This window comes from Enoplosus armatus, chromosome 12, assembly GCF_043641665.1.
Source record: "Enoplosus armatus isolate fEnoArm2 chromosome 12, fEnoArm2.hap1, whole genome shotgun sequence".
In the NCBI taxonomy this organism is placed as follows: Eukaryota; Metazoa; Chordata; class Actinopteri; order Centrarchiformes; family Enoplosidae; genus Enoplosus; species Enoplosus armatus.
The window spans coordinates 24,016,426-24,043,673 of NC_092191.1; the positions used below are offsets into that span (position 1 = coordinate 24,016,426).

General features: G+C 43.1%; 1 protein-coding gene across 1 annotated transcript; it reads right to left on the reverse strand.

The window, feature by feature from the left end:
- Window positions 1–3,314: 3,314 nt before the first annotated feature.
- Window positions 3,315–27,030, reverse strand: LOC139293987 (neurotrypsin). Its single transcript, XM_070915719.1, has 14 exons — window positions 26,890–27,030; window positions 24,722–24,761; window positions 20,497–20,739; window positions 19,553–19,691; window positions 16,039–16,214; window positions 15,388–15,535; window positions 12,903–13,081; window positions 11,478–11,619; window positions 8,982–9,196; window positions 8,631–8,772; window positions 7,172–7,450; window positions 6,716–6,838; window positions 5,974–6,254; window positions 3,315–5,004 (listed from the first exon to the last, which is right to left on the reverse strand). Exons 1-14 carry the CDS (start codon window positions 26,959–26,961, stop codon window positions 4,685–4,687), a joined length of 2,499 nt encoding a protein of 832 aa, XP_070771820.1. The 5' UTR covers window positions 26,962–27,030; the 3' UTR covers window positions 3,315–4,684.
- Window positions 27,031–27,248: the final 218 nt, after the last annotated feature.

Below are 27,248 nucleotides of genomic sequence, written 5' to 3' on the forward strand. Positions count from 1 at the left end.
TTGTGACCTTCATTTAAGTGGTCCTTGTTTCATGTAAAAGTGTCTCAAAAAATATTCAAGAACTGAATGAAACATAACAAATAGAAAACAAAAATGTAGTAGAGTAGAAGTATAAATTAGCATAAAATAGAAATACTCAAGTTAAGTACAAGTAGCTCAAAACAGTATTTTTACACTTAATACTTGAGTAAATGTACTTAGTTACTTTCCACAGCTGCCTGTGAATGCTAGTATTTAGGCGCATGCCCAGTGATAATACTGTTGTTCTACCCTGAACTGTAGGCAGCAGTCTCACTACAGAAATCATAACTACCATCATGATGCGTGTTTTTAAACACATGGTGTACATTATTCTGCATCATCTGTTCTTGAGTCGTTTTTCAAAGCGCTACACCAAACAGACCAGACCATCATCAAAATGACACTGAAACTGGCCCTTTTATTCAAGCAACAACAGATTCACAGCGCGAGAGACTCAGTGTTACGCCTAAATATGTGACACACGGCTGAGATACAACAGCAGTCCTTTAAGGTTTACACAGATAGATCTAAAAGTCCCAATACATGACCAGCCTGAAGAACGCCAGATCGTTTAGTAGTTTACACAGAGCTTTGTTGTGTACAGACTCCTGTCCCTACAATTAATTTTCATGAACCAAACATAATAAATGAAATATTTCAAACTTTAATCCCACTTCAAAATATGGGTATTTTAGTTGCATTTATGTGGATTAGTGCCAAACATGCCCTGCAGAAATTTGCACACAAAACTCTTGATTGGAAATATAAACATACTGTTGAGCCTGTCTGAGACACAAACTTACAAAGCTTGTTCTTTAAGGTTTGGGCCCAGTTGCGTAAACCACCTTAAGTTTCAAACTTAAGCTTTTCCCTCATGCAAAACACTTCCCTAAGCTCACGGGTCCATTCACTTCCCTCACCATGGTTATCTTCACTCACATCATCATTGTCAGCATTATCATCAGTGTTCACTATGTTTCTCCAAAATGGACAACAAAGAGAATACAAAAAAGAAAAAAAAGAAAGCCAAACTGGAACAGAAGATGAGAAAGTTGTTCTCCTCGAAGAATGTGGAAAAAGCAAGCTCAAACAAGTGATCCAAAGTAAATAACTAATAACAATGATAACTAATAATCCTGAAAAATGTCTCTTAGTCGCTCTTCCTCCTCCTCCTCGGTCACACCATAAATTCAGCCATTGTCTTATGTTCCACAAATTATTTCACTTTGAAGAGGCTGTTATGGGACCCATAAACGTTTCTGAGGGAAGGACGCGGAAGGACCTGGGAATGCAAACACTTAAGAGATCAAAGGGGTTTCCCTTACAACTTCCCAAGGAAATCCTTATAATGATTTTATGCAACTCAGTTTTTTCTAAGGCATCCTTTTGAGGGCAACCTTAGCGGTGGTTTAGTGTTTTTATGCAAACACTAAACCACAATTTCCTGTACAATTTCCAACTTTTTAACGTAATGAATTTATTACATCCACAACATGAAAGTGAAGTTTTCATGAACATAACGTGATATTCAATAGCTGAAAAAGTTTCCTACTCCCCTTTCTGCTTCCTCTGTTTGCAATGCAAGTTTTCCGTTATGCGAATGACACTTCATATGTCCAAATTTGACACAGATTGTGTCTCTTAGAGTGTCCGTAGTTAGTAGCCAGAGGTCAAAATTTAAAACATTTTCATTGGTTGAAACACAAAAAAAAAACCCCAATCTATCACAGGATGTGTGTATGCCAAATATAAATGATAGAAAGCGAGTGATAACGGCAGAAAATGCTGTCAGTGTATAAACTCCAGAGTTGCAAAATGAGGAGTGACAAACATTTTCACGCACTTTTACTAAACAATGACAATTCAAAATACAACAAGCTGTTGTAGGTCCAGGTCTGACACACCATCCCATAGATTCAACACCATTCAACAGAATAACAGCCCCCACGCACTGGTTCAAATGAAAACTCACAACTATGGTAGTGTTAGTTTGGCACAAGATCCAACAAGTGCTGATAAGACTTCTTGTCTATATCCTAAATTCTCCAAAAGTGGGCAACTGAGGAGAGATCCAGGCCATTTCGAGAAAGGTATTCTAAGTGTGTTTTATTACATTCTAGTAATAATTCTCCCTGCTCAAAAGAACAGGGGAAAAGATTTGTATTTATCTATCACACATAAGATGCCATTTAAAGAAATCAGGTGGAAGTATGACATAGATAGGAAATATTTTTTTCTGTATCTTCAATTTAGGAATTTTATTAAGAGTAAGCCAAAATAATGTATTAATTCCCAAATGTAAAAAAAGAAGTTCCCCAGAGAACTCTGATTATGAACTAAAAAAAGGGAAGTCTTAGAAACGGATATAACTATGGAGAAAATCAGACTTATTGAATGGTATCGGCAACGTGAACCAAAGGCTTCCTATTTGAATAGAAGCAAGCCAGCTAGTCTGTGCTAAGTGTCTTGTGGTGGAGAAACATCATATGAAATGTCCCAGCAGCATGGTTACTTACAGCAATGTTTGCATTTCTCTAGTCTCACGGTGGAATGTGACCACGTTAAAATGAACACTACTTAAATAAATACAGCTTAACAAAGTAAACACTGATGGTGGGTTTTTTTTGTTTTTTTTCTCCAAATAAATTAAAACAATAAAACAATAGCATTGGCCAATGCAGAACAGTACGCAGAAAAAAAGTATACCTTGTTGTAAAAATAAATACAAGTTCATTTCGTATCATCCACCATGTAAACACACTATCAGCTGAAATGATGAAGATTTTACATGTATGTTTGGACACATGACCTGAGACGTCTGGTGCCTGGTAACAGAGTGCTGCAGGACTGAGCCCGAAAGCCCGAGAATGAGTTTATTCCATTTTTTTTATACTTCCTGTTCCCTCGCCTGGAGGTCAATGGGTTTTTTGAATGGGTTTTTGGTTCGATGCCTGAAATAAGATCTGTGGTTAACACAAGCTTAAGAGATTTAAAGTTAAATTTCTTTAAAAAAAACAACAACAAGTGGCTAAATGAGACTACAGAGGTCGTCGCGGACATTAAACACGGAAAGTCATCTACTCACTAGTCCGCCTTTACAGCCTCGTTGTGTTTATACTCTATATCTATCTGTCTATATATCTATATCTATCTATATTCTCTTCAAAGTGAAGCTCAGTGGTGGTGATGCTGCTTTTTGCTTCTGGCGATTCCATTTACGCTTCAAAACTCATAAAAGTGGTGTTCATTAGTGAAGATTATCTCGCCGAACAAAACGTGCAAGAATCATAAACTTTTGTTTTGCCAAAGAGTTTATTTTCTGCAATAATCCAAAATCCCCTGGAAGAATCCCATTGGCTTGTTGTCGAGGGAACCAAGGCGATGCTAACTTCAGGGTTTACCTACAAAAACACGTCACCCCTGCAGGACTCTATTCAGTCTTGGTTATAAGCCCCCTGTAGACAGCCTATCAGTGGACTTACTGTATGGTAGTTGACAGTAAATGTTATCTTACAGACCTGTAATTAGTCCCATTTTAGCGAACAGAAAACTATTTTGGTGACAACGACGTCATTAACACTGAGAATAATAATGAACAATGGTTTGACCTGTGGTTTTGGTTCAGAGATGCACACTTGGAATGTTAATAAAACAAATAAAATGTCTGTATGCACAAATAAGTGTGTGTGTGTACTTCAGACACATCATTCTTCAAATCTGTCACTGGCTCTGGCCCGCATGAGGTTCTTATTCACAGGTGACCCAGCGTGATTGTGAGGGATGCTTTTTCGTGCAATGTTATTCATCTTTTCACATGACTGGCTTACTATAGTATACCCTATAAAAGGTCTTCATGGGTCCACTTAGTTCCTAGTAGCCGGAGACAAGTTCCACAGGTCTCAGGTCTGCGTGTCAACTTGTCTTTCTCTAGTCCAGTCTGTTGCAAATCAAAATGTATTTATGCACGCCGGGTTCGGGCAGCTTTTTCCACTGTTCCTCCTGATCAGATCCTACATTTTGGACCCACGAAGACCTGTATTGCCCGGGCCACGATCATATGCATTTCCACGGCCGCCTCAAAGCAGGGGACCGCTGCTTGGGACCATGGCCGAATCACACGACGATCTCATGCTTCTCATGAACAGCTTTCAGCAGGCATACAATTGGAAGGATAATATTGTGAAGCGGTGCAAACTCTACTAACACTAATAAAAAAATCACACTGATAAGATGTGGACATTTCTTTAGTGCTTTTGTGTTGGCAGGTCACTTTTAAATACCCTTTTGTGAGCGTGGGATGAAAGAGGAAGCAGCCATTGAGCTGGTTAAGATGAAGACGTGCAAGAAGCAGGCACATGGTGTAGTTTGGGGCGAACGTCAAATCTACAACATATCACTAAAGTAGACAACCTGCTACTTCCTACTAACCTACCAACCCTGCTGTACGGAAATTTGGCGTTAGTTCACACTGTGACAATATTATACAATGTCTTAACATGCTTTTTGAAGTGATGTGGGAAAAGACAGACATGATCTGACGAGCTCGGTGTAGGAGTCCAGGAAGCACAGCACAGAAGCAATGGCCGCAAGGCTTCATTCTTACCAACACACACCTCCTGCCACAAGCCCTGTGGCCACTTAATAACATTGTTATTCTCCATCATCAGTGTTTGTGGGGTTTGTTGATGACCTTGTCAATCCATCGCAGGAACCTGCTGACACGTGTATAGACCCCAGGGAAAGAGGGGTTACCACAGCCGTGACCCCAGGAGATGACTCCCGTCAGCATCCAACGGCCCCCCTCCCCCTGGCAAACCAGTGGACCCCCACTATCCCCCTGGCAACTGTCCACGCGGCGGCGCTCCGACAGGCTCCCAGCACACAGCATGCGGCTGGTGAAGCGATCGCCGTATCGCTTCTTACACTTCCAGGCTGGGAGAAGGGGGACCCAGGCCTGGAGCAGAGTCCGGGAGTACTCCGAGTCTGACAAACAGGAAGCAGACAGGGGGGAAAAAAAAGAATTCTCATTTGCTCTCATTTACATTCAATTTCATTTTTCCAGTGGAAATACAAATGTTCTCATAATGATCAAGCAATATACATTATTATTAATCAAATATGTGGGGACCATGGGAAGTAGTGCAGTGAGTATCGGCCGTAACCACACATCAGCAGTCAAGGTACAGTAACACATGCCCTTGGACATGTACTCCAGGTATTTGTATACTACTAAAGTACTACTACTTCCTAGCATATTCATATCTACTCCTTATGGTTGATATTACCCCTACACATATGTACATTGCCATGCACTGCTTTTTGCATCTCTGATTGGATGCTGAACTGCATTTCGCTGTTTCAGTACAATGACAATAAAGTCTAAAACTGTTGTTAAAGGGCCAGATCACCAGCATCTATCCCTTACATTGTCACTGGTAAAAAAAAAAAAATACAAAAAATTAATTCCAACAGCTGCAAGGTTATTATTTACATGTTGTATCTTCTTTATTTAACATGTAGAAATAGAACTGTACAAATAAGACGTTGTTAGTAAATGCAGTGACTACATGCAGTGTCTCAAAAGTCCTGTCCCTGACTTTGACACCACAATCTTATGTTTAGGCCAGTGAGTCAAGGTTAGGGAAAGATGGCGGTTTGGTTGAAAATCCAATCCATTTGTTTTGAGTTGCCTAAAACGTATTTGCTGTTAGCTAATTAGTAGTATATAAGTAATAATTTCTCGGTGACAAGGTTGCTAAGAACCTGTTGTATCTCTGGACGGAACGGAAATGAAGCTGTTCATCTGACTCTGGGCTTGACAGCAAACTGGCATACATACCAAAAAGATGTCACGCCACTTTATAATGAAAGACAAACCGATGGAAAATGAAGTTCCCATGTTTCCCTTAGAGGACAATGCTCAACATGCGATGGTCTGAGCAGTGTAGCTACCTGTGATGCCCCAGCCGGTGATCACACAGGCAGCAGGCCTCTTCTCCCACTTGTTACCTGGCTCTGGCAGACACACCGCACCAGTATGAGGGTTGAATGCCACGCAGTTGCCCTCCGTGCCTTTGAGCCGCAGCAGGGCAATGTCGTGCTCCCAGCCCCGAGTGTGGTACTTTCTGTGGATGACGATGCGTTCAGGGGACAAGGTGCGTTCAAAGTCATCCTGCTCCTCAGTGTGGTAGTCACCCAGGCGCAACACGTAGCGGGTGGGGTCTCTGCCAAATCTGGAGGAGCAGAGAAAAAATTGGAAATGATGATCTTAATAAATGCAATCCACATTAGGTCAAGATGTAACAGTCAAAATGAAAAAGTGATAAAAAAAAATAATACAATACAAGAGAGAAGATTGGATTTCTAATTACATTTGAGTGACTCAGTTAAAAAACATGATTTTGACTTTTATACTGGGTCTTGTGTGTTCAAGTTTCAAAATAAAATGTACACAGTAAACAATGCCACGCAAGAAGTTTTATAGTTTACAGGGTGACCTGCAAAGATTTGTGTCCATTATTTGGTACCAATCAAAAACATAAATGTTATTTAAAAATTCTTAATTCTAAATTTGACAGATTTACTCAATAATGCGTAGCTGGAAAAGGACTATGTGACATCATTAAAAGAGACGTTTGAGCTGTACCACGTTTCTAATAACAACAGGTGACCATTAGAGGGAGCTGTCTCCTACCTTTTAAAGCAGTGGGCGGCGGTCACAACCCAGCAGGGGTTGATGAGCGATGCCCCACACAGGGGGTGATTGCCTTTAGACTGAGACCTGAGCCACAGAGACACCTGCCAGGGCCACTCACCCCTGAAATCACATACACACAAGGCAGAGTTAGGCTTTCAGGGGGGCTGCTGCTGGCTGGAAACAGCTTCACTGAGACACACACACACACACACACACACACACACACACACACACAGAGCTATACTGCAATTGTGATCAAAATGGGACAAAAATTGACATATTACATTGCTGAAATTACAGACATGTGCCCAACACCTGTATTGGTGTTCCATAGCTGACGAGTGGCTTAAAGAGACAGTGAATCAAACTCAGCTCTGACATTTGTAAGTGTGTGTGTGTGTGTGAATCTGCGTAAATTCCATTGGAGCCAGAGTGTTGTCTGCGTATGCTAACCTCAGTGACTTATCTCCTCCTATGATCCTGCGTCGACGACGCTGGTTATTGTGTCGCAGCCCACAGGTCTGCATTGCCATGGCACCGTCTCCCACAGGATCCAGGGTGTAATCACAGATGACGCCTGCATCCTCACTGTGGCGACAGTCATGGCCATCTTGACCCACAGCCGGACACTGGCCTAGGGATATCTCGGTGCCAGAGCATCGAACGTTGTCCAGATGGATGGGGCCTCGACCCTCACCAAAGTACGCCATGGATCGAGCTTTAGCCACACCACTGGGAGGACAGCACACAAAGACACACAGAATCATTATTATTTGTTCCTTTTTGCTCTATAAATACATATATTACATGTACGCATACATTATTTTTTTAAATTTCCAGTGCATGTATTTGTCCGCTGTCACTGCTGTTATTGTACAAACCCTCTTAATTCAACAATTCATACCTTCTCGTGTTTTAATTCATATATTTCTTCAAAACAAATTCTGGTGTTGAAACTGTGTGTATGACATTATCTGGCTCTAGTTTTTTTATTCTCCCAGAAACACATTTTATTATTTCAGAGGTCGAAACGAATTGCCCTTACAGGGGATAAATAAAGTTGTATTGAATTGAATTTGAATTGAATCAGCTTATTCATTGTCATTAGTACCTTAAGGTCAAGAAGCACCACATCCATTTCCAATTCTATGCAGATGACTCCTAGATCTATTTCCCTTTTGAATCCAATAGCACAATGCAATCGAGCAAACTACAATCCTACCTTACAGACATTAACTACTGGCTTTCACAAAACTTGAGTTTAACTCAGAAGCTATTAACACCTGGTCCAGAATGCCATAGCACAGCACTTCTCACAAGATCCGAAAAAAGAATACCTTTAACACCCATAACCCCATAATAATTACTTTTACGCCATGTATGGGGTTGGCCAATCTATATCTCCGACCTGCTAACCCTATACAAGCCTGAATGCAGCCTGAGATCCTCCAGTGGCGGTCTGTTAATAGTTCCTTGGTCCGGGCTAAAACCAGAGGAGGCCGGGCCTTTGGAGTCAGAACCCCTTGTCTCTGGAACGACCTGCGAAGGCGATCAGGCAGGCTCTTGCATTCATCTTGAATCTGTATTTATTGTTTTTACGTTTTTATTCTGCGTTTTAGTGCAATTATGTTTTAACCTCATTTGTTACTGGATTATTTTTAACCTTATTTCATTATTTGATTCCACTTGTATCTTCTCTTCCTTTTAACTATTTCGTAGGTAATATTTCCACATGATATTAATGACCCCTGAATATTTGTACATTATTACATTATTGTATAGTGCCACCATCAGGCAAAATGAATTAATACAAAATTTCAATCAATGCCGTAGTTGTCAGGATATTTCAGTCTGATATTTCTGAGCTTTTGTATAGCAGCAAAAATATCAGAGAAGGTGTAATCATACTAACGTGAATCCCAGCAGTCTGCAAACTACAGCTGCATTGACATCATTCCAGCCATCATCACACACGCTTCCCCACTGGCCATTAATGAAGACCTCCACTCTACCCTCCTTCCTGCTCTCTCCTGCAACCAAACGCACCAGAGGGCCTGCAAACAAACATTGCAGGAAAAAAAAAAAGTGCCATTAGTGCGTTGTTGATGATAGTTATTCATGCCCTGAGGTTTTCAGATGCTAGCTAGTTTTGACATATCCTGAGGTATGTTGGCCTTTACAAAGGTAATACACACAAATCTCATAAGAGGGAAAAGTAACCAGCTTCCTTCTTTCCTCCAAGTACACCAATGTGTGTACTTACCAATAGGAGGCAACAGGCCGGGTATCTCATTGGCATCACCTCCCTTCACACAGCGGACACCTACATCCTCACTGTGGGAGCAGTCATGTTGGCCCCACTCAGAGCGGGTGCAGGCCAGTAAACTGGCCTCTGTTCCCAGACACTGTACCTCGTCCAGCAGGATCAGCCCATGGCCTTCTTCAAACACCCCGTCAGGAGCCACCTCTGCTCGGCCGCTGCAGACAAGGCAAAACCACAGAACATCGATCTATCTATGGAGGTTGTCTATGTGGTGGTCGTTTTAATGGTGTACAGAACAACATCACCAAAACTCTGGCAAAACACTTCTGTGCAAATACCCGTGTTTACTAAATCTTTATTTAGGTTGCAGAAATTACTGATCTGGAACAGCAGAACATGCATTTCCCTATAAATTGCAGATTCTGTTTGACTTAATTTGTAATGTGATTTTCTCCAGAATTTGAAGGATGTAAATTGGGTTTTCTATGGACTTAAAGCCTAATGAATACTGGTGGTTCTCAGTGTTGTGGTTTATGGTGGAAAACACACAAAAAAAACCATTTATTACACAGGAATCATATAAGTAAAGTGTATGAGTATCTGATAAAGTGATTACGAGTGAGTTTTGTTCATTAATCAGTAATCAACATTTCTGTCTTATATTCATTTGATCAGAGATATACAACCATGTGCCACTGCAAGTTTTGTGTCAGCATGTTTTCATTCTTACCAACCTCTGAATGAAGGCACCCATCAGTAAATCAGCTGGTAATAAGACGTGCAATCATCAAACCTGTCAGATTTGTTGATTGTGATGCTGGACACATCGGCCTTTAGTAATGTGCTCGTGCTGAGGCAATTCTCCAAACGTCATTGACTTAATGGGCAATTTGGAATTTGCTACTTTCATGCTACCCAGACAATCTCCTTCAATTTAGGTCATTAAATGAGTTTTCTTCAAACACCAGCCATAGGCAAAACTATCAGCTTTGTACGCAGTATAATATATAACAAAATGGTCAATTTGCTATGGACTGCTGTGGATATTCATGGTCATTCATGGGTTGCTTCTCATTTGGCTTAAATGTATCCTTCACTTGAGTCTTATCCCCACGTCTTAGTCCCTCCCATGTAAGATGGCAGGAAAAGATGGAAGTAAAAGATGCGAGGAGAAAGGAATCGAGGAATCGAGGAATCAAATTTTTTTAGAGAGATGACAAGTACTTTCCTCTGAATGGTTGAGTTTGTATTTGCACAGATGGTGTGTAATGCCAAATGGTCTTCACTTATATAACGCTTTTCAACCTTAGGAGCAACTTGGGGTTCAGTGTCTTGCTCAAGGACACTTCAATATGTGTGTGATGTGAATGTGAAATATCTCCTTATATATTTTACAGCAGGTGCTGCCAGTTTAAGGCTAGGAGAATCATTAAGGTTCCCAATCACCCGGAAAACGGCCTTTTCTCCATGGGGAGAAGGTACTTGGTACACCAAGCCAGCACTGAGTGACTCAGGAAGAGCTTCTACCCTCAGGCCACTAGGATCCTAAATGAAGGCACTGCCTACGACCAGTCATTGTACTTTTACGATTACATGTGACAAATAAACTTGATTGATTGATATAATTGATTGATTACATATGACATGACATAATCAATTTCCTGGTCACCCGAGGAGTGAGGAGTGAGGAGTGAGGAGACATGAAATAAGAAAAATGAGAAGCAACCAGGGTCCCCTGCGGATGAACCCTATTGACTGTAGTGATCCTGTGGCCTTTCATTCAACCACAGAGGAAGAACTGTTTTGAATTTAGTTAGCCAGCCCTCACCAATGATCATGGCCTCTGGGTAGTGGCCCAAAGTATGAGATCATTAATTCAAGCCGACAAAATTAGATTCTCTTGCAGGGTTTCTTCGGGTCAGGTGAGGAGCTCAGACATCATGAAGGACCTCAGAAGGAGTAGGTAGGTAGGAGGGAAGCAGGAAGGAGTAGAACCTTTGCGTTGAAAGGAGACAGGACCCATCTCTGATTCCAGGCACATCCCTGTGCAGACCCCAAACATGCTGGAGGGTTTATACTATAGTTTATACTATATCCCAGGGAATGCCTTGGGATCTTCCAGAATAAGTTGAGGACGTGGCTGAGGAGAAGGGCATCTGGACTACTTTGCCTAGCCAGCCGCCATCACGACCGGATCCCAGATACAAGGTAGAAAAATGGATAGATGGATATTGATAAGGCTCTAAGACTAGCCAAATTGTCAGTATGTCGGTCAATCTTTGTGGGGTTTAAAAAAAATACCTTGACCTTGATGAAACAAAATGACTAGGTCATTTTGTTTCATCAGAGAAAATAAGCTGTTTATCCTTTGAAAGAATGATAATCTGCAGACGTGATGGCACATGGTTGTTCCTCCCTACTAGAAACCACAGGGTAGCACTAGCTCCTAAGGCACAGAGGTGTTCCGTAGTGACTCAGATGTAGTGAAGCACTGACCTGAAGCCCAGCTGTCTACACACTACCTGGGCGTTAAGCTTGGTCCAGTTGTCGTCACACACAGTGCCCCATTCTCCCTGGTGGTAAATCTCCAGGCGTCCCTCCCAGTGGCTGTCTGCTCCCACCAGACGAACTGCACCATCTGCAACCACACAGGACAACACTTAGATCACATAGTCAGGGGAGTGGATGACAAATCTCATCTGTTTTAGTGTTGGTGTTAGTGGTCTCTTTTAGCTCACTTAAGATCACAATGATTTGTCTGGGTGTTGTGCATGAACGCGCTAAAAGAGCGACATTCACTGAACGTGCTCATATTTTTGGTGAACTGAAGGTATCCATTCGCAACTCCGGCAACTGGCCAGCATGGCTAGTGAAATTGGAAAATGCAGCTACCACAACTGTAGAAGCAAGTTCATATGAATAACTTTTATGAACAAATCAGTACAGATTCCAGTGGGGAAAAAAATTGTTCTCGCCGGGTCTGCAGAAATAAGTGCGAACGTCAGCCACATTGGCAACAAATCTGAAATGACACATCGAGCTGAAGCGTTCGACTCGTCTTGGGAAATATTTGTGAGTGAATGATGATCATCACAAGAAGGGTAAGACCTTGAACAGCCACAAAGTTCCTCCACCCAAGTCAAACTCACAGCATTTTGTAAAGGACCAGTGGCAGCGGTTACCTTCATTTCCCAAAAACAAGTAGATAGTAATTCATTCATTCATTTGGGAAGTGGGCAGTGGCAAAGATTAGGGGCTGGGGGTGGATGGGTAGGAGGAGGTTCGATTTTTTGTTAAGTTAGTTCAAAATGTGATGTGAATTGAACCCTCAAATAACATTTTTGAGCAAAACACAAGACTCAAAAGTCACTCAGCAGTGCAACCTGAGGAAGTTGATAAAGGCTCAACGTGAATGTTATCTGTTGCACGAAAGCAACAACCTGGAGACAACAATCCTGCTTTTTTTTTGGTTCTGGAAAGGGAAGCACAAAGTTGTTTTCTCCTCTACTTCACCATGTTAAAGAACTTGGAACAGATTGTAGGAAAAGCTGATCTTCACAGTCAACTTTACGATTGTCTTCGCTAGAACAAGCTGCTGGGACTTAAATGAGAAAAAGGGTGCGTAGAAAATTTCTCGGCAAAATGAACTCCTTGTGTGTGTAAATTAAATTATGTACTTTACACTAAACATGCTCGCAAGCTTCAGGAATCTACAGCAAGTCCAATTACCTTTGACTTTGAGATATCACAGTGATATCTGTTATTGGAGGATTCCTGCTTGTATAACCACAGTAAAAATATAGCTAATGATGTCTTTTTTTCTTTGGCACATCATATTGGTTTAACCAAAGAGCAGTTGCTTTCCAGAGTAATCATTACAGTGTTGTTGAGTAAATACGTGTTTCCTGCCTCGGCTCTGACCTGTGTATGGGTTGCAGGACACCCCTGCGTCTTCCATGTGGTCACAGTTGTGTTGCTCCCAGATGTTATGAGGACACTCCTCCAGATAGAGTTCATTGCCTGTACACTGAACCCCATCCAGCAAGATGGGACCAAAACCCTGGCCGAAGTGGGCCCATGTCCAGGCCTTGGCCACGCCCCTGTTGGTCAGGACACAACAAACACCACTTTTTATGTGTAGCACGAGGTCAATTACACCCAAACATTGTCCAAAAATGTTACATATTATTTGGGCATATGTGCACTCAGCATGCAATTGTGCAATACAAAAACATAACAAGTGTGTCTCAATGTATACATGTTAGGATGCCAAATATAGTTGTTTGAATGGAGTGATGAAGACAGCAGGAGAATATGTCTAGAGTTGCACTATTGTTTTGAACCTCTGGTCAAGGATTACATCTACTCCTCACTACCCAACACGATGGACCCACTACAGTTTGCCTACCATCTCAGCAGACCACCCTATCTCACCTGGACAAGAAAGGGAGCTATGTGAGATTGCTGTTCATTGACTACAGTTCAGCATTTGACACCATAGTTCCCTCCAGACTCGTTACACAGCCCACAGACCTGGGATTAAACACCTCGCTGTGCATGTGGATCCTTAACTTCCTGACGGGCAGACCTCAGATGGTGAGGGTGGGCGGACACACCTCTTTCACCCTCATCCTTCACACCTGAGCACCCCCCAGGGCTGCATTTTGAGCCCCCTGCTGTACTCCCTGTACACACACGACTGTGTAGCCACTTTCAACTCCAACACCATCATCAAGTTTGCTGACGACACAGCTGTGGTAGGCCTGATCACAGATAACAATGAAAAGGCCTACCTGAAGGAAGCAGAGGACCTGTCCCTCTTGTCAGGACAACTTGACAACCTACTCCTGACGTCAGCAAGACTAAGGAGCTGATAGTGGACGTCCCCCTTAATATCAACATACCTTGGTGTCCACATCACAGAGGGCCTTACCTGGGTGTGGCATACTGACTCGGTGCCGAGAAAGGCAAGACAGTGACTGTTTCACCTCAGATGCACCTCAAAATTACGGTTATCCCCTAAAATACTGAGGAATTTCTACGCCTGCACCATCGAGAACTGCCTGGTATGTAAACAGCACCGAACAGGACTGCAAGGCCCTGCAAAGAGTGGTTTGTTAAATGTACATTAGGTAGTTGTTGGTAGCACTGAAATCAATCAGCCTACTCTCCATTGTCATTCATCACTCCACATCCATGTATGCCCATTACTCTTTTGTTGTTGGTGTTATCAGCCGCGTTAAGGTCACCAATTATGAGGAGCAAGTCATGCTGGGGGACCTGGGAAACAGCAGATTGCAGTTGCTAATACCAGTCATCTTTCACTTCGGGGGCAGCTTCATTAGTTGGTGCTTGGCACTGCAGGATGGTGAGGTGCGTGCTCTTATTGGTCGAGGACTAAATAGGTTCCCATTCAATTATGGTGTCAACTTTCTGTTTGGATATTATCAAGGCAACCCCTGTAGGTGGAATCAAGTCCAGAGTAGATGGTAATGGATCTATCGTTATTAGCAATATGTCCAGAGCCAGTCCATCTGCACTCGCTGACCCCCAGGATGTCAGGATGGTACCTTTTCATCTCCTTGAGGATGTGAGCTGCTTTGGGTGACCCCCACATGGATCAGACATTCAATGTGCCAATTTTGATGTTACATTTTGGCCCGAGCAGACAGTTTCTCACACCCATGGCTTCTGAAAGGTTTTCACCAAGGGCGATCATTCTGCCTCCAGGGAAGCTTGACTCTGCTCCAGGCTTTTCAGTAGGTGTAGGTAAACCTTTCATCACAAAGATTTTTTTAACCCTTTTTTACATGGTTGGTGTGTTGGACAAACATCTAACCAAAGAAGGTAGTTTTGGGTTACTTTTTTTAAGGCCACTATCCATCTGCCTGTCCACCAAGGTTGAACCTACCACAAGTTTAGCTCTCCAGATGGCATAGCTTTCAGGGTCACTGTGACATGCAAAAACCTTCCTATCATAATAAGGAAGATACCCACAAGTATCTCTATTGTCTATCTCTACTCTATTGTTTTACTTGTGACATTTTGAAGGGAGGACCTTTACTTATAAGGAGTGCATCTACGTTGTGGTATTTCTAGTAAAGGAAAGGATCGACATTCTTCTTCTACCACTGAGATAGAGATAGTTAAGCTTATGTAACGTGTTGCAACATAGAGAAATTTCAGTGTTAGGTTCATCATTATCAATGATGCGTATCAAATATTAATTTATTCTTTCAACTGTAAACTGCTCTCAGAGTAGTTTTGTCATAATACATTGACACTGATACATGAAGTTAATGATTGTCTCTCGTGTCTGTAGGCATGTCTACATGCCTTGGTACCACGGCTGGGAATTTGATCTTGACACTTTTTGTGTAGCAGTAGCACGGCAAATTGTTCTTACCCCAGGCCCAACTGTCGGCACACCACCTCAGCATCAGTGTCATCCCACTGGTCATCGCAAATGGTTCCCCACCTGCCGTCACGGTACACCTCAACGCGGCCCTCAAAGTCCTCCAGGCCTCCCACCAACCTCAAAGGGATGCCAGTGCCTGAGAAACAAAAGGGAAAGCCATAACTGAGCCATTGATACAGATGTTACCAAAATATGGCGTTGTTTTTCGGAAAGATTTCAGACCCAAGTCTCTGCAGTGTTGGGCATGTGATCTTACCCCAGTGTATATGTTTGTGTACTGGGCTGCAGCAAAAGTTTTTGAATGTGCAACATAAATGTGAATCACTGGGCGCAAACAACTGTGGCCAAAGAAACCCAGTCACTTTTGGGCAGTTGTTGTTTACTTCTGGCTATAATCTGTTACTAAGTTATGAAGGAGTGCTGATATGTGTGGCGATTGAGGTCTTTAAACTATTCTGAAATAAACAACCAATGCTGACTAGACAAACTCCTAGCACTATGTATTGCCAGCAGTGTAATTATGTATCAGGTGACATGTATCCAGCATTATATGTGGATATAATGCACCCACAATACATTTGTTATTATCTATGAGTGAAGTATTTGTTTATATAATCTCAGGTGACACCCTGGTCTCACCTTCAGGTTCAGCACAAACCACCCCTGCTTCGTTGCCGTGGTAGCAGTCGCTGGTGACAAACTTTCTGCTCCGGCACTCCAATAGTGACTTCTCATTACCACGGCAACCCAGACGCTCATAGTGGAAGACGGAACCTGGGCCGAAGTAGGAGTGCTGCAGTGCTGTGCCAATCTCACTGCATGGGCAGCAGAGAGACAATGGAAATGTCAATGGAATACTTTCATGTATTTAAATTAAGCTAGTCATGCTAAGCTAAAGCACATCTGTCAGAGTAAGTGAGAAGCGTTCAGAATCCTTACTGCAGTGGGGAAAATCTGGGGTCAGAGATTTATGATACAGTGATTCAACTGATGGGAGGGGGATGCCAATAATCTTGGATGATTTATTGACCGTGCACTGCAGTTTTTGTGACATGTGTGACGGTCCATGCTGCTGTACCAAACTGTTATGGATGAGGTGAGTATGCTCTCAACAATGGCTGTGTAAAACTGAAGGAGGAGGCTTACTTTGAATTTCCATTTGAGTGTGTTGCTAAAGTGAGTGCCAAGAAATTTGAATGAGTCAGTGATGGTTATGGATTCTCCTCAGACGAGGGGGCTGCGCCTGAAGTCTATAATGAGCTCTCTCTCTGTTTTAGATGTGTTTTAGCTGGGGTCAGAGGGGGAGATGAAAGCCTGTTCATCTTAACCCTCTGTAGCCGCCATAGCCCCAACATGTAGTTACATTTCTGAGGAGGTGCAGGTAGCCTACGGCATGGCTACAGCTGCTTCATGTGTTGGCTCTTTAGCTACGTCATAACCCCCTCACTAAATAGCACTGACCAGTCATAAAGACTTTAGGTTCTATTCTGATTTTGGAATACAGTGTATACAAGGTATCGAAACAGATAAACAATATGGGACCTTTTAGACCAGGGGTGCCCAATACGTCGATCGCGATCTACCGGTTGATCGCAAAGGTAGTGTGGGTAGATCGCATGGCATTAAAAAAATAGACGTCAGCATATCATCCATCCTCACTATGAAATTTGTCACTTGATTGACATACAGGGCAGCCAGTCTGACATCTGATCTTTTCTGACACATGGGTCACCACGCATGCGCGTACAAGCGCGCCAAGTGCGGCAAAACTCTAGCAAGCTACCGAGTTTATTAAGTCCAAATACCGTTCCACCTTGACTGATGATCATTTGGAAGTGTGCTACTGTCCGGACTATGCATCCCTGGCTGATTCCATTCAGTGCAAGTCATTGTCAGTAAGGTAATGACAAAAAATGTACAGAGTTATATTGTGCAATATGGGTTCATGCAGTTATGCAAGGTACACCAACATATATTGTACATATAATAAATACTCAATATAATTATAAATAAATATATGTTTTGCATTTTTATAGTAGGTAGATCATTTTGACTTGGTCATTTTATAAGTAGCTCGCATGCTGAAAAAGTGTGTGCACCCCTGTTTTAGGCGATCTGTGCCCCTCTTCCTGATGAAAACAGATGCTATAGGAGGTGTTTTCTATGAATGCCCATGACTTCTACTATCAGTGCCTAAAGGAATCCTAAAGCACCTGGGCCCTTTCTTCCTAATTTGAGCCCTCTGCAACAAAGCAGTCTACCAAAAAAGCAGTGGTGGACAAAGTATTTGGATCATTTACCTACATAAAAGTAGCACAAAAAAAAAAAATTATACCCATCAAAAAAAAGTCATACTTACACTACCGGTCAAAAGTTTTAGAACACCCCAATTTTTCCAGTTTTTTTTATTGAAAATCATGCAGTTTAATGTCTCATTGTACTCTGAAATGAAAGCATAGAACAAATAAACAATTGAAATTAAAAAAGAAATAATGGAATCAATTTATAAACCAAAATGTATTCTAAACTTTTGACTCATCAAAGTAGCCACCTTTGAACACACTCGTGGCATTCTTTCTACAATGGAAATCAAATATTCTTCAGAAAGTTCTTCCCAACTCTGTTGCAGAAGTTCCCATAAATGTGTGCACTTGTAGGTTGCTTTGCTTTCACTCTTCTGTCCAGTTCATCCCAAACCAGCTCGATGGGGTTTAAGTCTGGAGACTGTGCTGGCCACTCCATGTTTTCAAGCTTACCATCTTGTTCTTTTTTCCTAAGATAGTTCTGGCATAGCTTGGACTTATGTTTTGGATCATTATCTTGCTGTAAGATGAACCCCTGACCAACTAGGCGCATACCAGAGTGTACTGCATGGCGCTGTACAAGTCACTGACCCTGGATCCAGCAAAACAGCCCCAGACCATCATGCTTCCTCCTCCATGTTTGACAGTTGATGTCACACACTGAGGAACCATCCTTTCGCCTACTCGACGGCGTACAAAAATCCTGCGTGATGAACCGAAGATTTCAAATTTTGATTCATCAGTCCATAACACCTTCTTCAAGTCTTCAGTAGTCCATTGGCGGTGTTTCATGGCCCAGGCAAGCCTCTTTTTCTCATTCTGACGTCTTAGCAATGGCTTTCTTGCTGCAACTCGACCTGTCAAACCTGCAACTCGAAGTCTTCTCTTCACAGTTGAAACTGAGACTTGCTTACTACAACCACTATTAAGCTGTGCTTGAAGCTGTTGTCCTGTGAGCCGCCAATCACGCAAGCTGTTGACTCTCAGAAACTTGTCATCTGATTCTGTTGTGGCTTTGGGTCTGCCAGATCTCTTCCCGTCAGAGTTTCCCCCAGTTTCTGAGTGCCTTTTGATGGTGAAGGAAACTGTCCTCACTGACACCTTGACTTTCTTCGCAATTTCTCTGTAGGAAAGACCTACATTTTTAAGTGTTATGATGGTCTGTCTCTCTTCCATTGTTAATTGCCCTTTCCTTGCCATTTTTATAGCAACACACTATTTTCTGCAGTACAATACTGTTCAAATAATGCTCACGAGGGTATGGTACCACAGTGTGTTCCAACACTACTTTTATACAGACAGAGGGGGTTGTAAGTAATCAAGAAAAGTTGGGACACCTGTAGGAATTGGTAGCACCAACTTTCGAGGCTTGATCAACCTCCATTGCTGCAAAACAGCTTTAAGTTGTTAACCCATTTCTTGTTCCCTGAAAAAGGCCTTTTTGTATAATTCTGAAATGTACATTATTTTTCAGTTTTGGGTAACCTTACCTTTTTTTTTTAACCTCTGGCAGTTCACCACTTACCTTTGTACCATTTCAAGCTATTCATTGGACTTGAACTGCTTGAATTTCAATAAAAAACTGGAAAAATTGGGGTGTTCTAAAACTTTTGACCGGTAGTGTAAGTAAAAATACGTAAGTATTAGCATCAAAATATAATAAGTATCTAAAGTTAAAGTATCTACTCATTATGCAGAGTAGTGAGCGGAATATATATATATCATAATTCTAGGCAGAGGCAGTGATTCAAACTAAAATTGCAACAAAATCTAAAAAAGTCCGATTAGGTTGTAGCTCTGTCAGCACTCATTGCTATTCACAGCCATGATTTCGATAAGACTGCCCTCACCCCAGTCCGAGTTGTCTGCATATGACACTGGCATCACGGTCGGTCCAGTGTGTGTCACATACTGCCCCCCATTGTCCATTCAGGTAGACCTCCAGACGCCCGCTGTTGCTTGATGACCCCCCCACCAATCTGGCTGCACCTGCAAATGACACAGGAAGAATTCCCACAGGTAAACCTTTTGCTATACATGGAAAAAAAAAAATACTGATACTGTTTACTTTTACTTTTTTCTTATGATACACATTGACTGGAATGGCAGCGGATTGTATCTGGCAGCTGTGGCATAACCAGAACACAATGTAGCCATGCCAAGAGGAAACTGGGCTATAGCTCACAAACTCTTTACTGTGTTTCAATACCACCACGGACTCTTCGCCCTGCACATCCCAAGCCCCACCTCCGCATCAGAGACAACACACCCGGCACCTGTGATAAATATTCGGCCAGCATGTCACGGAAACGGGCCCTACCACCAGACAGACCAGACAGATGTTAAATAATAGACACAATTTCCCTGGAACCCCCTGAAATACCAGAGGCCCTGAAAACCTGAAACCCTCAAAAACAGCCTTGTGTGAATTTAATTGACAATTTGTCTGGGCATCCGCGCCATTGAAGCACAATATCAAGTGACATGATAAGAGCCTTAGGGTGGGTCTTGCTGTATTACAAGATCCATCTTCAGGCCCTGTCTTGAAGATGTTCCCTTTGTTGAAATCAAATTGAAAGTTCTTAATTATTTGCTTATATGCTTCATATTCCTAATTTAAGGTGGGGCCAAGTAGTATTCCAACATTGACAAACTGGAACAGGGGGTAAATAGCTTATATGTTGTATATTAATAGGGGCCATCCAGCTGTCCATCCATTTGTCCATATATCCATCCACCCATCCATCCATCCATCCATCCATCCTCAGATACCTGGTGCCCTCCCTCAGCTCACCCTGATTGCAGTCGCAGTAGGCCCAGCTGATGGCACCGGAGCTCTGCCTGAAGAAGCACCAGGGGTTGGCCTCTCGGTCTGGGTTACGGCAGAAGCTATGTTCCCCCAAGCCTCGGCCCGGGTACTGCCGCATATAGTCTGGGAAGTCTGTCCACTTCAGGCAGGGGGAGCCTGAGTCTGTGTGGGACACTGAGCCATTATAGTAGCCCAGTTCTGTAAAGCCTTCTGAACAGGAGACCGGAGCTGTAGACACAGATCATCACTCAGTCAGTCACACAGTCTTTATTCACTAAATAACGTAACAATGAGCTTTAAGGTATAAGAATTATTACAAACCCAGAAAGGACCAAATGTAGTAAGATGCATGTTTCCTTGTTATTGATTTAGTCAAGTCTTCAATTTTCCAAATTTTTCTCAATGAAGAATTTTACACAAAGAACAGTGGGGCACAATGTTGGCAATATATATATATATATATATATATAGTCATGTAGATGCACATGCAGATAACAGCTCCGTATTAACTGTAGGGGCAATGTGCCATGTGCACACAGTAACTAGGGCTCATTATTTTCTTCTTCTTTTTTTTATCAAAACACAATCTGGAAGTTTATTTACAACACAAATTAATTTCAAACAAGTCTGTATAATATAAAAAAATCTGAGCGAAAACTGGATTTTAAATTGTAGCACATCACAGGCCTGCTGATGGGCCAATCATTACAACCTCAAGCAGTGAAGCCAATCATTGTTCAAATCCAAAGAACTTCTACCGGCGATCCCAAGCGGTCCAAAGATCCAAATATGTCTGGCTGAATTTTGGGGGAAAACATATGCAGCAAGCATGTAGAATATTTCCTTTTGATGGCCATGAAAAACATGAGGTCATGGTTTGAATAGTTCCCCTTAAACATTATATATCTTCAGTGATAAGCTGGAACAGAATATTTATTTGAGTTTGAGTTGAATAATATGATTGTAACACTTCTTGAAGGTAGACGAAAGGGGAAAACCTGTGGGTTACGGGGTTAAACCGCACTGCTATGTGTAAAAAAATGTTTTTTTGTATGTTCTTCTCATTTCATGTTCTTGATAGTGTAAAGGATGTCCTTAATTTAGCAATTTGCACTGAAATGTAATTCAAAATTCCACCCAAATCATACATCGTACTGTACTTTAGTACAATTCTGAGGTACTTGTATTTTACTTGAGTATTTCCATTTTGTGCTACTACATTCATCTGACACTGAAGCAAAAACCTGGATGTGGGAGTTTGGGGAGGCTATGGGGAAGGACTTGCGGTTGGCCTCAAGAAAGTTCTGGCAAGACAACTCAGGACGGGAAAGCAAGGCTTGGCTCAGTCTGTGTTCAGCAGGGGAGAAGAACTGCTGACCCTGACTGGGGACATTGTCGAGCGGTGGAAAGAGCACTTTGAGGAACTCCTGAACCGGAAGAAGCCTCACTCATATACCTGGCAGAGGTCACCGAGGTAGTCAAGAAGGTCCTCCGTGGCAAGGCGCCAGGTGTGGATGAGATTCGCCCTGAGATGCTGAAGGCTCAGGACATCATTGGGCTGTCTTGGCTGACATGTCTCTTAAGTGTTGTGTGGAGGTTGGGGACAGTGCCTGTGGAGTGGCAGACTGGGGTGGTGGTTCCCCTCCCATGGTTCTCTGGGAGGCTGCATTCCCGGCTGGGTCCCCTCGCACCCCGGGCCTTAAAACGTTCTCCTTCCAGTGGTCCAAAGCTCCTGAACAAGTGGTGTAAACATCAGCACTCCCCCCAGCGCTCCGAGCTCCGAGTCCAGGCAGTCAGCTAGCAATAGGACCACTAGTTGAACGGCTAACTGAGCTACTGGCAGCTACAGTTAGCAGCAGTTAGCGGTTACTCGGGTAATAAGCTGCCCCCTATTTGTTTGGAGTATGAATTCAACACATGGTGTTTTGTTTGGGGTTTAGTCAGAGAAGGGTTTCGTCACATTTCTTTTCCCAGTGTAGATTTGTGCTGTGCCTAGTTGGTTGAGTTTTGTTTAATTAAATTTGTTGATTTGGCATCACCTGTGGGTCCTGGAAAGAAGTGGACTGGTAGAGAGCAGGTAGTTAGTTTGCCGCCTCACCTGAGCTGATGAGCTGGCAAGCTTACAAAGCCGACCTCCATAGTCTGCTGGTTTGGTTGTTTCTTTTCTTTAAGCATGCAACACCTCCATACACTATTTTCCACTCACCGTGACACTCGCATACATGTTACACAAAACATATTATGAATAGGATTTCACTTAAGTAAAGGATACAAGTGCCGCTCTGCGGCACTGAAATGGTCAGAGGTGGTCTTCAAAATCTCCCTCACCAACAACATAGGGTTGATCATTGACAGTCCCCTGAATTAGCGAAGAGCTTACATGATCCTGTGCGATACACAAAATGCTCAGCTGTTCAAGTGATCACTGCTTTTTAACACTGTTTCTCCATTGGGATACATTAGGAATGCACATTAGCTGACTGCCAGTTTTCGCACTAGACGCAGCTTCAGAACTCTTCATCAGGTTACGGGATCCTGCGGTGATTGGTAAAAACAAGATCTACGAAGCTGGCGCACATGTCAAACATGAGCCATTCATCTGGTGGGCAGATGGTGGTTTAACAAGACAATGCTGCGGCTGAATGCAGGGAAGACACTTAAGAGCAACCAGAAGCACTGAAAAACTGTAAAACAGATCTATAAAACTACTTCCTGAGGAGACGCTATGTGACTGGTTCACACACACACACATACAGACACACACACACAACTGCAAGAACAACCCTGATTTACTCTGAATCCTACAGTCGGTTACTCAACATTGACACATGTAGATTCTTGCCAACACAGCTGCCAAGCATAGAATACTAAAACAGCCAACTCATCCATTTTCCAGTGGGAGTATGTGACAGGTATGAAGTCAGTGGGGCTTTGTTCCCATTAGTGGCGAAGCCTCATTGCCATAGGGCATGAAGCATGAAAATCAGGTAATCTACAAGGACTCCGTTGCTTTAACTGACTGTGAGCTACAGGCACAGGATGGATACACAGGCTGCTGCTGGCAGTGGAGGTAGAACAGCAAACCACACTGGTTTACTGGATCCAGACATGCCGTGACTGGAGGGTAGAGAGCAGGGAGCTGAGGGAGGCAGGGAGGGCTGGAGAGAACAACGGACGAGAATGCAAACTAGATCAGGCTGTAGGGTAAAGGATATTAGTAATCATGGCTTGACTGGTGGGAGGCTTGCCAAGGACATGAACAGTTTGTCCTGTATCGCCTAAAACCTCTCGACCTGTGGCTATTACATTCCCTAAAATGATTGAACCTCACCTTGGACTTTTTGAAGTCTAAGTTTTTTCACAGCATTCAAACACTGTGGGTGTTATTATTGGACACTACTGATGATCCATATCCATATGCTGCGCGAAGAGCATTTCAAGACCTGACACCGACTCTGGATTGGAATGAGATCTGGAGTCCGACTGAGCCACTCCTGGGCATCAACGCTGTAAAGTGGGCTTCTTGTGTTGCTAATAAAAACCAGGTCCATGTTAGGGGATGGAGTCTTTCTGCTGTTGTGCTTGGACTTCACTTATATAACACTTTTCAGCCTTCACAGCTTTACAGATGAGGCTCATTCACCCACCCGCACACTGCTGGTGAACGAGCTGCCATGAAAGGTGAGCAACTTGGGGTTCAGTGTCTTGCTCAAGGACACTTTGACATGTGGACGGGGAGCTCTAACCCCCAACCCGCTCTACCCTGCTGTACCACCCGTGCAACAGTGCTAACCACTGCCTACCATGCCGCCCACACAGTGTTTAGTGTGATGGCCAAACAGCTCAGATTTGAGTTTTGGACCATCACATCATCTCCCACTTCTGACAAACACGAGCCCAGATGTCATGCACCATTTGCCATTACAACAGCTGGACTATTGACAGATGTAACCAAGAAGCAAGACTCATAATTAGACTAATGGAGGACACCAACTGGAATATGACAGTGAGTAACAACAGGTAGGGATGAGATGTACAGCCCTTACATGTCTCGCTGATCTAAACACTGGGGTGTTTCTGCCAAGAAATGACTTCACACTAGTTATGAGGCCACACATTTCAGTAAGGTCCATGTAGCTGTGCACACACACCCCCCCACAAAAAAAAAACCAGACACACACATTAGTAAAGATTGTAAGATGACCCTTACCTTTACTCTGCACAATATTCAAGTACCCACCTTCATTGACCTGTGGAGGAAAAATACAACGTCACGGAACGAATATTGAGTTTGAAGTCATGATTCACCGGTAGAATGCAGAGGAGTTATCAAGCAACAAACACATGGCACTTATTATGCTGCCAGGCTATCACACACACACACACACACACACACACACAGGTTTTCATGCCACAGAGCCAACTTTCATCTCAGCCACTGAAGGCCCTGGAGGCCACACGACGAGAACGGACTATGCCAGCTTTTCCTAAGCTATAGTCATAGTTTGGGTTAGCAGTGCGTTGGGAGTTTGTCGCCACTGTATGATGACCACATGACCTCATAGACACTGCTGTGATTAGATTAAGGCAAGTATACGGTGTCCAAGGTGCCATGAAATGAATCTGTAGCCTTTAGTATCATGGAAATGTAGGCAAATTAAACCTGACAGTTTTCCTTAAACATACATTTAGGATTGAATTAACACCTGGAAGCTGTCCAGTAAAACCACAGTCTGATCTGGTGGCCACTGCTGCTTTTCCCCAACCCGATTGATCCTGCCAGTCGACGACCTTCCCGCCATAAACTCGCTCCTCTAGTCTTCTCTAAGCTGCCGCTGCCCCAGATTGGTAGTATGAACATGTTAAGTGCAGTAACAGTAAATAATTCTCCCTCCAGTGATTTTATTGTGGCCTTTCACATGCTGATATAGACAGATTGTTAGTCGGGACATCTGGAGCATAAGCAAACCAGAGCTTTTTTTTTGGTGGTGAACAGGTATTGTTTTTGCAGTTTCTTTCACATCATTTTATTGGGATGTGATCAGGGTTTGTGGGGTTTATGGGGGTTGTAAAATCAGGTAAAGTCCTTCTGAAAGACTTGGACAAGCCTCACCTGAAAGAGCTGTTCCAACTGAGGCCGTTTCAACGTTCACACTTATCTGCGGCGATGTGATACGAATAAAAAACGAGTGCAGACTTTGACCTGCTGATAATAGAAAGCAAACAGGCCAATCGCCAATCAAAGAATGAATGAGTAGACAGACTGTACTGTATTTGGCTTCTTTTTTTTTTTTTTGTTATGTTATGTTTTCTCTGTACATTGGCTCTGATCTGAAACAGCGACCGCGAGCTCGAAGTACTGATGATCTCAGCTTGGAATTGTTGGATGTGAGGCTGTTTAAATGCATACTGGGCGAACAGTACAGGAACTGCAGCGCTTCCAACGCTGTGGGACCATGTCTAAAAAGGGTACATGTTCACCCAGCACAGATGTGAACAACCTCAGACACCTTAAAGCATACTTGCAGACTAACCCTAACCCTTGAACACACCTGTAGTTTTCTTAACATACATGTCCTGCTGATGAGCTGCAGGTCATTTACATTCTCTTACTGATTACATTTTTCTTCAGGACTAGAAGAAGCCAGACCACCTGATGCAACGGCAGCTCAGTCAAATATCCATATCAAAAATAAAAATCTGTGAGCAAGTGAGCAAGGAGATGTGGAGAGAAGGGTAAGTGTGTCGCCTTCCCTGCTTACAGCTTTCTTTTTTTTACCCCCCCCCCCCCACGCTGAAAGCTGTTAGCACCCACCTCTGCTTTTCCACAAGGGATTAATCAACTTTACACTTCCTTTGTCCAGGTTGTTATATTCTATCCATTGGTCTTGGAGACAAAACAACTCATGAGACGCCGTGTCATGGTGAGGATCTGATCTATGAGGTCGTGTACACACGGTCATATTTGACATGTCTTACATCCTTCCTTGGAATGACCTAGAAATGAGCTGATATGTCAGTATGAATTCAGTGTAATTCATTCCAAGTAATAGCACAACCTGGAGCCTAAGACCTAACCTAGTCTCACAGTGAGCAGGTCAGCTGAAATGTCTACATGCACAGGCTAAAAAAAAAAATATATATATATATATATTTTTTTTTAATCTAATGTTCAATATACTGTGATGAAGGTGCACTGCTGGCTCGTTGCTGTTCTTCCAATGACTAACCCTAACTCGAAGTGGCTCAGATGATTGTCTCCTGCGTCCCTATCATTAGAAAGTTATTTTCAGGAAGCTTCCTAGAATAAACAAGCGACGAATCGTAAACGGCAGCTTGATGCATGGCTTGGGAGTGTTTTGTCAGCGGTCTGCCTACCTCTGCAGAGACAGCCAGGACCAGTAACAGGCAGCAGGGCAAGAACCCGGGCACGACTTTCCTCCGGTCCATCCTGCCGAAGGAACCATCTCCTCCACACCTTCACCAACTCAGGCCGACCTTCTGGTAATCTGTCCTCTCCCGAGCGATCAGGGACTGGCAGGGGGTGGGGGGACACTCAGACACCCGGCTGTGGTCCTCTGGACTCGGCTCCAGACATCCAACCCGCTCCGGAGCTAAAAATGACGCGCTGTTGGCGAGGAAACTCACTCACTCTCTCTCTCTCTCTCACACACACACACACACACACACACTCTCTCTCTCTCTCTCACACACACACACACACACACACACACACA

Coding starts and splice junctions, on each gene's coding strand:
- LOC139293987 (XM_070915719.1), bottom strand. CDS start 26,961: ATGGACCGGAGGAAAGTCGTGCCCGGGTTCTTGCCCTGCTGCCTGTTA. Junction 24,762..26,889: donor TCCTGGCTGTCTCTGCAGAG/GTAGGCAGACCG, acceptor TTTCCTCCACAG/GTCAATGAAGGTGGGTACTT. Junction 9,197..11,477: donor TGTAGACAGCTGGGCTTCAG/GTCAGTGCTTCA, acceptor CCTTGTCTGCAG/CGGCCGAGCAGAGGTGGCTC.